The following is a 13352-nucleotide window of genomic DNA, read 5'->3' on the forward strand; positions in this document are numbered from 1 at the left end:
GATGAAGCAGAAGTATATTGCCAGAAGTTTAGAAAGTGGTCTGTGCTTACACAATGGAATGAGTGTGCCCTAGCAGCAATTTTCAGAAAGGGTCTTTCTGAAGCCCTTAAAGATGTTATGGTGGGGTTCCCCACGCCTGCTGGTATGAATGAATCAATGTCTTTGGCCATTCAGATTGATCGGCGTTTGCGCGAGCGCAAAGTTGTGCACCATTTGGCGGTGTCCTCTGAGCAGAGGCCTGAGCCTATGCAATGTGATAGGACTTTGACCAGAGCTGAACGGCAAGAATACAGACGTCCGAATGGGCTGTGTTTTTACTGTGGTGACTCTTCTCATGCTATCTCTGATTGTCCTAAGCGCACTAAGAGGTTCGCTAGGTCTGTCACCATTAGTACTGTGCAGCCTAAATTTCTCTTATCTGTTTCTCTGATTTGCTCATTGTCGTCCTACTCTGTTATGGCATTTGTGGATTCGGGCGCTGCTCTGAATTTGATGGACTTGGAGTTTGCCAGGCGCTGTGGTTTTTTCTTGGAGCCTTTGCAGATTCCTATTCCCTTAAGGGGGATTGATGCTACGCCATTGGCCAAGAATAAACCTCAGTACTGGACTCAGCTGACCATGTGCATGGCTCCCGCACATCAGGAAAATATTCGCTTTTTGGTGTTGCATAATTTGCATGATGTTGTCGTGTTGGGTTTGCCATGGTTACAGGTTCATAATCCAGTACTGGATTGGAAATCAATGTCTGTGTCTAGTTGGGGTTGTCAAGGGATACATGGTGATGTTCCTTTGATGTCAGTTTCTTCTTCCACTCCTTCTGAAGTTCCTGAGTTTTTGTCGGATTACCAGGATGTATTTGATGAGCCCAAGTCCAGTGCCCTACCTCCTCATAGGGACTGTGATTGCTCTATTAATTTGATTCCTGGTAGTAAGTTCCCTAAGGGCCAACTTTTCAATTTATCTGTGCCAGAGCACGCCGCTATGCGGAGTTATATAAAGGAGTCCTTGGAGAAAGGGCATATTCGCCCGTCTTCGTCACCGTTGGGAGCAGGGTTCTTTTTTGTGGCCAAGAAGGATGGCTCTCTGAGACCCTGTATAGATTACCGCCTTCTCAATAAAATCACGGTCAAATTTCAGTACCCTTTGCCTCTGTTGTCTGATTTGTTTGCTCGGATTAAGGGGGCTAGTTGGTTTACCAAGATTGACCTTCGAGTGGCGTATAATCTTGTGCGTATTAAACAGGGCGATGAATGAAAAACAGCATTTAATACGCCCGAGGGCCATTTCGAGTACCTGGTGATGCCATTCGGGCTTTCTAATGCCCCATCTGTGTTTCAGTCCTTTATGCACGACATCTTCCGGAAGTATCTGGATAGGTTCATGATTGTATATTTGGATGATATTTTGGTCTTTTCGGATGATTGGGAGTCCCATGTAAGGCAGGTCAGGATGGTGTTCCAGGTCCTTCGTGCTAATGCGTTGTTTGTGAAGGGGTCTAAATGCCTCTTTGGAGTTCAGAAGGTTTCATTTTTGGGCTTCATTTTTTCTCCTTCTACTATCGAGATGAACCCTGTTAAAGTTCAGGCCATTTATGATTGGACTCAACCTACATCTGTGAAGAGTCTTCAGAAGTTCCTGGGCTTTGCTAATTTTTATCGTCACTTCATCGCTAATTTTTCTAGTGTGTTTAAGCCTTTGACTGATTTGACGAAGAAAAGCGCTGATGTGGTGAACTGGTCCCCTGCGGCCGTTGAGGCTTTTCAGGAGCTTAAACGTCGTTTTACTTAGGCCCCTGTGTTGCGTCAGCCAGATGTTTTGCTCCCTTTTCAGGTCGAGGTTGATGCTTCTGAGATTGGGGCAGGGGCTGTTTTGTCTCAGAGAAGTTCTGATGGCTCTTTGATGAAGCCGTGTGCTTTCTTTTCTAGAAATTTTTCGCCTACTGAGCGTAATTATGATGTCGGCAATCGGGAGTTGTTGGCTATGAAGTGGGCATTCGAGGAGTGGCGACATTGGCTTGAGGGAGCCAAACATCGCGTGGTGGTCCTGACTGATCACAAGAATCTGACTTACCTCGAGTCCGCCAAGCGGTTGAATCCTAGACAGGCTCGATGGTCACTGTTTTTCTCCCGTTTCGATTTTGTGGTCTCATACCTTCCGGGATCTAAGAATGTGAAGGCTGATGCCCTTTCTAGGAGTTTTTTGCCTGATTCTCTGGGAGTCTCTGAGCCGGCTGGTATTCTCAAAGAGGGGGTGATTTTGTCTGCCATCTCCCCTGATTTGCGGCGGGTGCTGCAGGAGTTTCAGGCTGATAGACCTGACCGCTGCCCAGTGGAGAAACTGTTTGTCCCTGATAGATGGACTAGTAGGGTTATTTCTGAGGTTCATTGTTCAGTGTTGGCTGGTGGTCATCCTGGGATTTTTGGTACCAGAGATTTGGTTGCCAGGTCCTTTTGGTGGCCTTCCTTGTCACGGGATGTGCGTTCTTTTGTGCAGTCCTGTGGGACTTGTGCTCGGGCCAAACCTTGCTGTTCTCGTGCCAGTGGGTTGCTTTTGCCTTTGCCTGTCCCGAAGAGGCCCTGGACACATATTTCCATGGATTTTATTTCTGATCTTCCTGTCTCTCAAAGGATGTCTGTCATCTGGGTGGTTTGTGATCGGTTTTCTAAAATGGTCCATTTGGTACCCTTGCCTAAATTGCCTTCCTCCTCTGATTTGGTTCCATTATTTTTTCAGCATGTGGTTCGTTTGCATGGCATTCCGGAGAACATTGTGTCGGACAGAGGTTCCCAATTTGTTTCTAGGTTTTGGCGGTCCTTTTGTGCTAAGATGGGCATTGATTTGTCTTTTTCTTCAGCGTTCCATCCTCAGACAAATGGCCAAACCGAACGAACCAATCAGACCTTGGAAACCTATCTGAGATGGTTTGTTTCTGCTGATCAGGATGATTGGGTGACCTTCTTGCCATTGGCCGAGTTCGCCCTTAATAATCGGGCTAGTTCTGCTACTTTGGTTTCGCCTTTTTTTTGTAATTCTGGTTTTCATCCTCGTTTTTCTTCAGGGCAGGTTGAGCCTTCTGACTGTCCTGGTGTGGATTCTGTGGTGGACAGGTTGCAACAAATTTGGACTCACGTGGTGGACAATTTGACGTTGTCTCAGGAGAAGGCGCAACATTTTGCTAACCGCCGTCGCTGTGTTGGTCCCCGACTTCGTGTTGGGGATTTGGTTTGGTTGTCTTCTCGTTATGTTCCTATGAAGGTTTCTTCTCCTAAGTTCAAGCCTCGTTTCATTGGTCCTTATAAGATTTCTGAAATTATCAATCCTGTGTCGTTTCGTTTGGCCCTTCCAGCTTCTTTTGCCATCCATAATGTGTTCCATAGGTCGTTGTTGCGGAGATCTGTGGCGCCTATGGTTCCTTCCGTTGATCCTCCTGCTCCGGTGTTGGTTGAGGGGGAGTTGGAGTATGTGGTGGAGAAGATTTTAGATTCTCGTATTTCGAGACGGAAGCTTCAGTACCTGGTTAAATGGAAGGGCTATGGTCAGGAGGATAATTCCTGGGTTGTTGCTTCCAATGTCCATGCTGCCGATTTGGTTCGTGCCTTTCATTTGGCTCGTCCTGATCGGCCTGGGGGCTCTGGTGAGGGTTCGGTGACCCCTCCTCAAGGGGGGGGGTACTGTTGTGAATTCCGTTCTTGGGCTCCCTCCTGTGGTTGTGAATGGTACTTTGGTGAGTTCTGCCCTTGGACACCCTCTGGTGGCTTTGAGTGGAACTGCTGATCTTTGAGGTTGGCTTTCTCAGCTGCCCTCGTTTATTGCTGCTGTTGGCTTCCCTATTTAACTCTGCCCAGGTCGTTAGTTCATGCCAGCTGTCAATGTCTCAGTACTGGTTCAGATCTCTCTTGGAATTCTCAGATGACCTGACTACTCCAGCAGAAGCTAAGTCCTTGCTAGTCATTTGCTGTTTATTGGTTTTTTGAATATATTTTTCAGTACATGCTATGTTTCAGTCCAGCCTGCTATTATGATATTTCCTTGCTAGCTGGAAGCTCTGGGGGTGCAGAGCTGCACCTCCACACCGTGAGTCGGTGTGGAGGTCTTTTTGCACACTCTGCGTGGTTTTTGTAGTATTTTATACTGACCGCATAGTTCCCTTTCCTATCCTCTGTCTTTCTAGAGAAGACTCGGCCTCCTTTGCTAAAATCTGTTTCATTCCTGTGTTTGTCACTTCCCTCTTAACTCACAGTTAATATTTGTGGGGGGCTGCCTTTACTTTGGGGAATTTCTCTGAGGCAAGGTAGGCTGCTATTTCTATCTTTAGGGGTAGTTAGTTCTTAGGCTGTGAAGAGGCGTCTAGGGAGAGTTAGGTACGCTCCACGGCTATTTCTAGTGTGTGTGATAAGATTAGGGATTGCGGTCAGTAGAGTTACCACTTCCTCAGAGCTTGTCCCAGGTTTTCAGTTTTAACCATCAGGTCACTTTGGGTGCTCCTAACCACCAGGTCATAACAGGGGGGTGAATATGGACTGGATCACATCAGCTAGGCTGCCCCTCAATCTGTGAACAACCCCCTTTGGGTGTAGGTCTAATTTATAGAGTCACCCTGGAGGTCAGATTTCTAGATCAGCCCCTCATGTTGATGATATAATTGCTTGTCTCTGATTGGACCATGGCCACTCCACCAATGAATATATCATTTTCTTCTGGCATTCCCTGTGTAAAAGTTTCTCACAGATAGATAGTGTCAGGCTGTAATTGACATCTCTCTTCAAAAGAGCCGAAGGTGTGAAGTGCTTCCTCTCCTTCCTGGTCCTTAGCTAGGACCCCTGGTGAGATTGGAGACAGAAGGCTGCTTTTTTTAGGATAATACATATTACACCTTGGTGAGACTTGCAGCCTTCAGGGCAGATGCTAAATCACTGCAAGTCACACAATCATACCTATACATATTTCACTACACCTTCTTTTTCCCATAATATTCAGTTATGTTAAAATACTATTATATTTAGCTGAAAAATGATTGAGGAAATTTATGTAACATTGTACAATGACTGGAAGCTAGATGGTGGTTAAATGTGACTTTATTTAAAATTAATAAAAAGTTTATGGTTAAAAAAACAATCTGTAGATAATCCTCATTATGTACTTACACTTCATGGGGGCCAATAATGATGAGCAGGACTGTATGTGGAGGCCAATAACGATGAGCAGGACTGTATGTAGGGGCCAATAACGAGGAGCAGGACTGTATGTGGGGGGCCAATAACGATGAGCAGGACTGTATGTGGGGGGCCAATAACGATGCGCAGGACTGTATGTGGGGTCAATAACGATGAGCAGGATTGTATGTGGGGGCCAATAATGATGAGCAGGACTGTATGTGGGGGCCAATAACAATGAGCAGGACTGTATGTAGGAGCCAATAACGATGAGCAGGACTGTATGTGGCAGCCAATAACGATGAGCAGGACTGTATGAGGGGGGCCAATAACGAGGAGCAGGACTGTATGTGGGGCCAATAATGAAGAGCAGGACTGTGTGTGGGGGCCAATAACGAGCAGGACTGTATGTGGGGGCCAATAACAATGAGCAGGACTGGGGGGCCAATAACCAGAAGCAGGACTGTATGTGGGGGCCAATAATGAAGAGCAGGACTGTATGTGGGGGCCAATAACAAGGAGCAGGACTGTATGTGGGGGCCAATAACGAGCAGGAATGTGGTGCCAATAATGAAGAGCAGGACTGTATGTGGGGGCCAATAACAAGGAGCAGGACTGTATGTGGGGGCCAATAACAAGAAGCAGGAATGTGGGGCCAATAATGAAGAGCAGGACTGTATGTGGGGGCCAATAACAAGGAGCAGGACTGTATGTGGGGGCCAATAACAAGGAGCAGGAATGTATGTGGGGCCAATAACGAGGAGCAGGAATGTATGTGGGGCCAATAACGATGAGCAGGACTGTATGTGGGGCCAATAACGATGAGCAGGACTGTATGTGGGGCCAATAATGAAGAGCAGGACTGTATGTGGGGGCCAATAACAAGGAGCAGCAATGTATGTGGGGCCAATAACGAGGAGCAGGAATGTTTGTGGGGCCAATAATGAAGAGCAGGACTGTATGTGGGGCCAGTAACGATGAGCAGGACTGTATGTACGCCTCATGTCAGAGGGTTAGTGTCCTATGGTTGTTGTTGGCACAGACACTCGGAGGGGCAGTTAGCTCATCATTATCAAGTGAAATTCCCTTTTTTTTTCAGATCATGAATCCAAACTTCATACAGGAAGGTGAGTGACGACAATGAAGATTTAACTGCTTTGTCCATCTGACTCCCCCTGGCACATATTACATAAATCCCAGAGAATGATCAACCACTAGGTCACTCAGTGGCACAGAGCCCTCAACACAGAGCTCCCCCTAGTGGTGGCTGCAGTTTTATACATTATCTCTGTATACAGGGAGCTCCCCCTAGTGGTGGCTGCAGACAGGATCTTATCATGTATCTCTGTATACAGGCAGCTCCCCCTAGTGGTGACTGCAGACAGGATCTTATCATGTATCTCTGTATACAGGGTGCTCCCCCTAGTGGTGGCTGCAAACAGGATCTTATGTATCTCTGTATACAGGGAGCTCCCCCTAGTGGTGACTGCAGACAGAATCTTATCATGTATCTCTGTATACAGGGAGCTCCCCCTAGTGGTGACTGCAGACAGAATCTTATCATGTATCTCTGTATACAGGGAGCTCCCCCTAGCGGTGACTGCAGAGAATCTTATCATGTATCTCTGTATACAGGGGGCTCCCCCTAGTGGTGACTGCAGACAGGATCTTATCATGTATCTCTGTATACAGGGAGCTCCCCCAGTGGTGGCTGCAGACAGGATCTTATGTATCTCTGTATACAGGGGGCTCCCCCTAGTGGTGACTGCAGACAGGATCTTATAAGGTATCTCTGTATACAGGGAGCTCCCCCTAGTGGTGACTGCAGAAAGGATCTTATCATGTATCTCTGTATACAGGGAGCTCCCCCTAGTGGTGGCTGCAGACAGGTTATTATGTTTCTCTGTATACAGGGAGCTCCTCCTAGTGGTGACTGCGGACAGGATCTTATCATGTATCTCTGTATACACGGAGCTCCCCCTAGTGGTGACTGCAGACAGGATCTTATCATGTATCTCTGTATACAGGGAGCTCTCCCTAGTGGTGGCTGCAGACAGGATCTTATCATGTATCTCTGTATACAGGGAGCTCCCCTGTTGTGTATTTGCTTTTTGCTCCCTCTAGTGGTTACTAGTTTTTTGACTCTGGTTTTTCTGTCATTCCTTTTATCCGCACCTGGGTCGTTAGTTAGGGGTGTTGCTATTTAAGCTCCCTGGACCTTCAGTTCAATGCCTGGCAACGTAGTTATCAGAGCTAGTCTGCTGTGCTCTTGTCTACTGATCCTGGTTCCAGTTATATCAGCTAAGTCTGCCTTTTGCTTTTTGCTATTTGTTTTGGTTTTGTATTTTTGTCCAGCTTGTTCCAAATCTATATCCTGACCTTTGCTGGAAGCTCTAGGGGGCTGGTGTTCTCCCCCCGGACCGTTAGACGGTTCGGGGGTTCTTGAATTTCCAGTGTGGATTTTGATAGGGTTTTTGTTGACCATATAAGTTACCTTTCTTTATTCTGCTATCAGTGAGCGGGCCTCTCTGTGCTAAACCTGGTTCATTTCTGTGTTTGTCATTTCCTCTTACCTCACCGTCATTATTTGTGGGGGGCTTCTATCCAGCTTTGGGGTCCCCTTCTCTGGAGGCAAGAAAGGTCTTTGTTTTCCTCTACTAGGGGTAGCTAGATTCTCCGGCTGGCGCGTGTCATCTAGAATCAACGTAGGAATGATCCCCGGCTACTTCTAGTGTTGGCGTTAGGAGTAGATATATGGTCAACCCAGTTACCACTGCCCTATGAGCTGGATTTTTGTATTCTGCAGACTTCCACGTTCCTCTGAGACCCTCGCCATTGGGGTCATAACAGTTTGCCAGGCCAGTATTAAATGTTTAATGCATTGCAGAAGAGGGATTATAAGAAAGAAGATTCTGAGGTTTTTTTTTCTCCTTCCCCTTTACCTCAGAGTGGCTATGCTTGCTGCAGACATGAATGTCCAGACCTTGATTACAAGTGTGGAGCAGGTCAGGATGGTCTTTAAAATTTTGCGTGAAAATTCTTTGTTTGTCAAGGGCTCAAAGTGTCTCTTTGGTGTACAGAAGGTTCCCTTTTTGGGGTTCATTTTTTCCCCTTCTGCTGTGGAGATGGACCCAGTCAAGGTCCGAGCTATTCTTGATTGGACTCAGCCCTCGTCAGTTAAGAGTCTTCAGAAGTTCTTGGGCTTCGCTAACTTCTACCGTCGTTTTATCGCTAATTTTTCTAGCATTGTGAAACCTTTGACGGATATGACCAAGAAGGGCTCCGATGTAGCTAACTGGGCTCCTGCTGCCGTGGAGGCTTTCCAGGAGTTGAAACGCCGGTTTACTTCGGCGCCTGTTTTGTGCCAGCCTGACGTCTCACTTCCCTTTCAGGTTGAGGTGGATGCTTCGGAGATTGGGGCAGGGGCCGTTTTGTCGCAGAGAGGCCCTGGTTGCTCTGTTATGAAGCCTTGTGCCTTTTTCTCTAGGAAATTTTCGAGTGCCGAGCGAAATTATGATGTGGGCAATCGGGAGTTGTTGGCCATGAAATGGGCATTTGAGGAGTGGCGTCATTGGCTCGAGGGTGCTAAGCATCGTGTGGTGGTCTTGACTGATCACAAAAATTTGATGTATCTCGAGTCTGCTAAACGCCTTAATCCGAGACAGGCCCGCTGGTCATTGTTTTTCTCCCGCTTTGATTTTGTTGTCTCGTATTTACCAGGTTCAAAGAATGTGAAGGCCGATGCTCTTTCTAGGAGCTTTGTGCCTGATGCTCCTGGAGTCGCTGATCCTGTTGGTATTCTTAAAGATGGAGTTATCTTGTCAGCTATTTCTCCGGATCTGCGACGTGTGTTGCAGAGATTTCAGGCTGATAGGCCTGAGTCTTGTCTGTTGTGAATTTGGATTCTGGGCTCCCCCGGTGGCCGCTTGTGGAATTGGACTTGTCATCCTCTTTCCTGTTTCACCTGGTTCCATCAGTAGTGGGTGTCGCTATTTAAGCTCATTTCTCTGGTGGTTTCTTGCCGGTCAACAATGTTATCTGATGCCTCTCAGTGCTTGTTCCTGCTTCTGACAACTACTAGATAAGTTGGACTTTTGTCCATGTTTCGTTTTGCCTATTTGTTCCAGTTCACAGCTGAAGTTTTGTTACTGTGTCTGGAAAGCTCTCGTTGATCAGGGATTGCTACTCTGGTGTTATGAGTTAATGCCAGAGTTTAAGGTAATCTCTGGATGGTGTTTTGTTAGTGTTTTTCTGCTGACCATGAAAGTATACTATCTGTCTTCTGCTATCTAGTAAGCGGACCTCAAATTTGCTAAAGACTATTTTCCTGCTGCGTTTGTTGTTTCATCTGAACTCACCGTCATTATATGTGGGGGGCTACGGTCTTCTTTGGAATATTTCTCTAGAGGTGAGCCAGGTCTTATATTTCCCTCTGCTAGCTATTTAGGTCTTAGGCCAGAGCTGGGCATCTAGCAATAAATAGGAAATGCTACCTGGCTATTTCTAGTTGCGCGGCAGGCTTAGTTCATGGTCAGTATAGTTCCATCTTCCGAGAGCTTGTCCCTCTATAGGCTTGCTATGATCTCTGCCTGCAGAGATCATGACAGTTTGACCGGCCCATAAAGTGTTAAAGACCCAGGTTGAGAAAGGAGAGTTATAAGAAGTCTGCTGGAATTTTTTTTTTTTTTTTTCCTCCAGTTTGCCTTGCTGCAGTCTTTTTTCTCTCTCTCCTCCTAATCTCTGTATGGCTCTGTGTGCACCTGACAATAATGGATCTTCAGAGTGTAACTGCGGGTTTGAATAATCTCATCACGAAAGTACAAAATTTACAAGATTTTGTGGTACATGCTCCAGTATCTGAGCCGAGAATTCCTTTGCCGGAGTTCTTCACAGGGAATAGAGCTAGCTTCCAGAATTTCCGAAATAATTGTAAGCTTTATTTGTCCCTGAAGTCTCGTTCAGCTGGAGACCCTGCTCAGCAGGTTAGGATTGTGATTTCCTTGCTCAGGGGTGACCCTCAAGATTGGGCCTTCTCATTGCCAGCAGGGGATCCTGCGTTGCGCGATGTGGATGCGTTTTTTCTGGCCTTGGGCTTGCTTTATGAGGAACCTCATTTGGAACTTCAGGCAGAAAAAACTTTGATGGCACTATCTCAGGGGCAAGACGAAGCTGAGGTTTACTGCCAAAAATTCCGTAAATGGTCTGTGCTTACTCAGTGGAATGAGTGCGCCTTGGCGGCAACTTTCAGAGAAGGTCTCTCTGATGCCGTTAAGGATGTTATGGTGGGGTTCCCTGTGCCTGCAGGTCTGAATGAGTCCATGACAATGGCTATTCAGATTGATAGGCGTCTGCGGGAGCGCAAACCGGTGCACCATCTGGCGGTGTCTATGGAAAAGACGCCAGAAAGTATGCAGTGTGATAGTATTCTGTCCAGGAGCGAGCGACAGAATTTTAGACGGAAGAATGGATTGTGCTTCTATTGTGGGGATTCTACTCATGTTATATCAGCATGCTCTAGGCGTACAAAGAAGCTTGATAAGTCTGTTTCCATTGGCACCATTCAGTCTAAGTTTATTTTGTCTGTAACCCTGATTTGCTCTTTGTCATCCATTGCCACGGACGCCTATGTTGACTCTGGCGCCGCTCTGAGTCTTATGGATTGGTCCTTTGCCAATCGTTGTGGTTTTGATTTAGAGCCTTTGGAGACTCTTATTCCTCTGAAGGGGATTGACTCCACCCCATTGGCTAATAATAAACCACAATACTGGACACAAGTAACCATGCGTATCAATCCGGATCACCAGGAGATTATTCGTTTCCTGGTGCTGTATAATTTACATGACGATTTGGTACTGGGATTGCCATGGTTGCAGTCTCACAATCCAGTCTTGGACTGGAGAGCAATGTCTGTGTTGAGCTGGGGATGTAAGGGTATTCATGGGGACTTACCTTTGGTTTCTATTTCGTCGTCCATTCCCTCTGAAGTCCCTGAGTTCCTCTCTGATTATCAAGACGTCTTTGACGAACCCAAGCTTGGGTCGTTACCTCCGCACCGTGAGTGCGATTGTGCCATAGATTTGATACCGGGTTGCAAATATCCAAAGGGTCGTTTGTTTAATCTGTCTGTGCCGGAACATGCTGCTATGCGGGAATATATAAAGGAGTCTTTGGAAAAGGGACATATTCGTCCATCTTCTTCTCCCTTGGGAGCTGGGTTTTTCTTTGTCTCAAAAAAGGACGGCTCTTTGAGACCATGTATTGATTATCGGCTTCTGAATAAGATCACTGTTAAGTACCAATACCCATTGCCATTGCTTACTGATTTGTTTGCTCGTATAGAGGGTGCTAAGTGGTTCTCTAAAATTGATCTTCGTGGGGCGTATAATTTGGTGCGGATCAGGCAGGGGGATGAGTGGAAGACCGCATTTAATACGCCCGAGGGCCACTTTGAGTATTTGGTCATGCCTTTTGGTCTTTCTAATGCCCCTTCAGTTTTCCAGTCTTTTATGCATGATATTTTCCGCGATTTTCTGGATAAATTTATGATAATATATCTGGATGATATTCTGATTTTTTCTGATGACTGGGACTCTCATGTCCAGCAGGTCAGGAGAGTTTTTCAGGTTCTGCGGTCTAATTCTTTATGTGTGAAGGGGTCTAAGTGCGTTTTTGGGGTCCAGAAAATTTCCTTTTTGGGGTATATTTTTTCTCCCTCTTCCATTGAGATGGATCCCGTCAAGGTGCAAGCTATTTGTGACTGGACTCAGCCCTCCTCTCTTAAGGGTCTTCAGAGATTTTTGGGCTTTGCCAACTTTTACCGCCGATTTATTGCTGGTTTTTCGGATGTCGTTAAACCACTGACTGATTTGACCAGACATGGCGCTGATGTTGCTAATTGGTCCCCTCATGCTGTAGAGGCCTTTCAGGAGCTTAAGCACCGTTTTGCCTCTGCCCCTGTGTTACGTCAGCCTGATGTGAATCTGCCTTTTCAGGTTGAGGTTGACGCTTCGGAGATCGGAGCTGGGGCAGTGTTGTCGCAGAAAGGTTCCGACTGCTCCGTCATTAGGCCTTGTGCCTTCTTTTCTCGCAAATTTTCGCCCGCAGAGCGGAATTATGATGTTGGGAATAGGGAGCTTTTGGCCATGAAGTGGGCGTTTGAGGAGTGGCGCCATTGGCTAGAGGGGGCTAAGCATCAGGTGGTGGTATTGACTGACCACAAAAATTTGATTTATCTTGAGACTGCCAGGCGCCTGAATCCTAGACAGGCGCGCTGGTCTTTATTTTTTTCTCGCTTTAATTTTGTGGTGTCATACCTACCGGGTTCTAAGAATGTTAAGGCAGATGCCCTTTCTAGGAGTTTTGACCCGGACTCTCCTGGTAATGCTGAACCCACAGGTATCCTTAGGGAGGGAGTAATTTTGTCGGCCGTTTCTCCTGATCTGCGGCGGTCCTTGCAAGAGTTTCAGGCGGATAGACCGGATCGTTGTCCGCCTGATAGACTGTTTGTTCCGGATGATTGGACCAGTAGAGTCATCTCTGAGGTACATTCTTCTGCATTGGCAGGTCATCCCGGAATTTTTGGTACCAGGGATTTGGTGGCAAGATCCTTCTGGTGGCCTTCCCTGTCACGAGATGTGCGAGTCTTTGTGCAGTCATGTGACATTTGTGCTCGGGCCAAGTCTTGTAGTTCTCGGGCTAGCGGACTGCTGTTGCCCTTGCCTATTCCTAAGAGGCCTTGGACACACATCTCGATGGATTTTATTTCAGATCTGCCTGTTTCCCAGAAGATGTCTGTCATCTGGGTGGTCTGTGACCGTTTCTCTAAAATGGTCCATTTGGTTCCTCTGCCCAAGTTGCCTTCTTCTTCTGAGTTGGTTCCTCTGTTTTTTCAGAATGTTGTCCGATTGCACGGTATTCCTGAGAATATTGTTTCTGACAGAGGTACCCAATTTGTGTCTAGATTTTGGCGGGCATTCTGTGCTAGGATGGGCATAGATTTGTCTTTTTCATCTGCTTTTCACCCTCAGACTAATGGCCAGACCGAGCGGACTAATCAGACCCTGGAGACATATCTGAGGTGTTTTGTCTCTGCTGACCAGGATGATTGGGTTGCTTTTTTGCCATTGGCAGAGTTCGCCCTCAATAATCGGGCCAGCTCTTCCACCTTGGTGTCCCCGTTTTTCTGTAATTCGGGGTTTC

At 46.7% G+C, this 13352-nt stretch overlaps 1 protein-coding gene across 1 annotated transcript in view; it reads left to right on the plus strand.

Moving 5' to 3' along the window:
* The window catches only part of KALRN (kalirin RhoGEF kinase), a 396845-nt gene that overhangs the window by 362660 nt on the left and 20833 nt on the right, over positions 1–13352 (plus strand). The window contains exon 52 of the mRNA XM_077273330.1: positions 6253–6280. Within this exon, the coding sequence (XP_077129445.1) occupies positions 6253–6280 (28 nt within the window). The remainder of the gene's footprint in view (positions 1–6252; positions 6281–13352) is intronic.

This window comes from Ranitomeya variabilis, chromosome 7, assembly GCF_051348905.1.
Source record: "Ranitomeya variabilis isolate aRanVar5 chromosome 7, aRanVar5.hap1, whole genome shotgun sequence".
NCBI lineage: Eukaryota > Metazoa > Chordata > Amphibia > Anura > Dendrobatidae > Ranitomeya > Ranitomeya variabilis.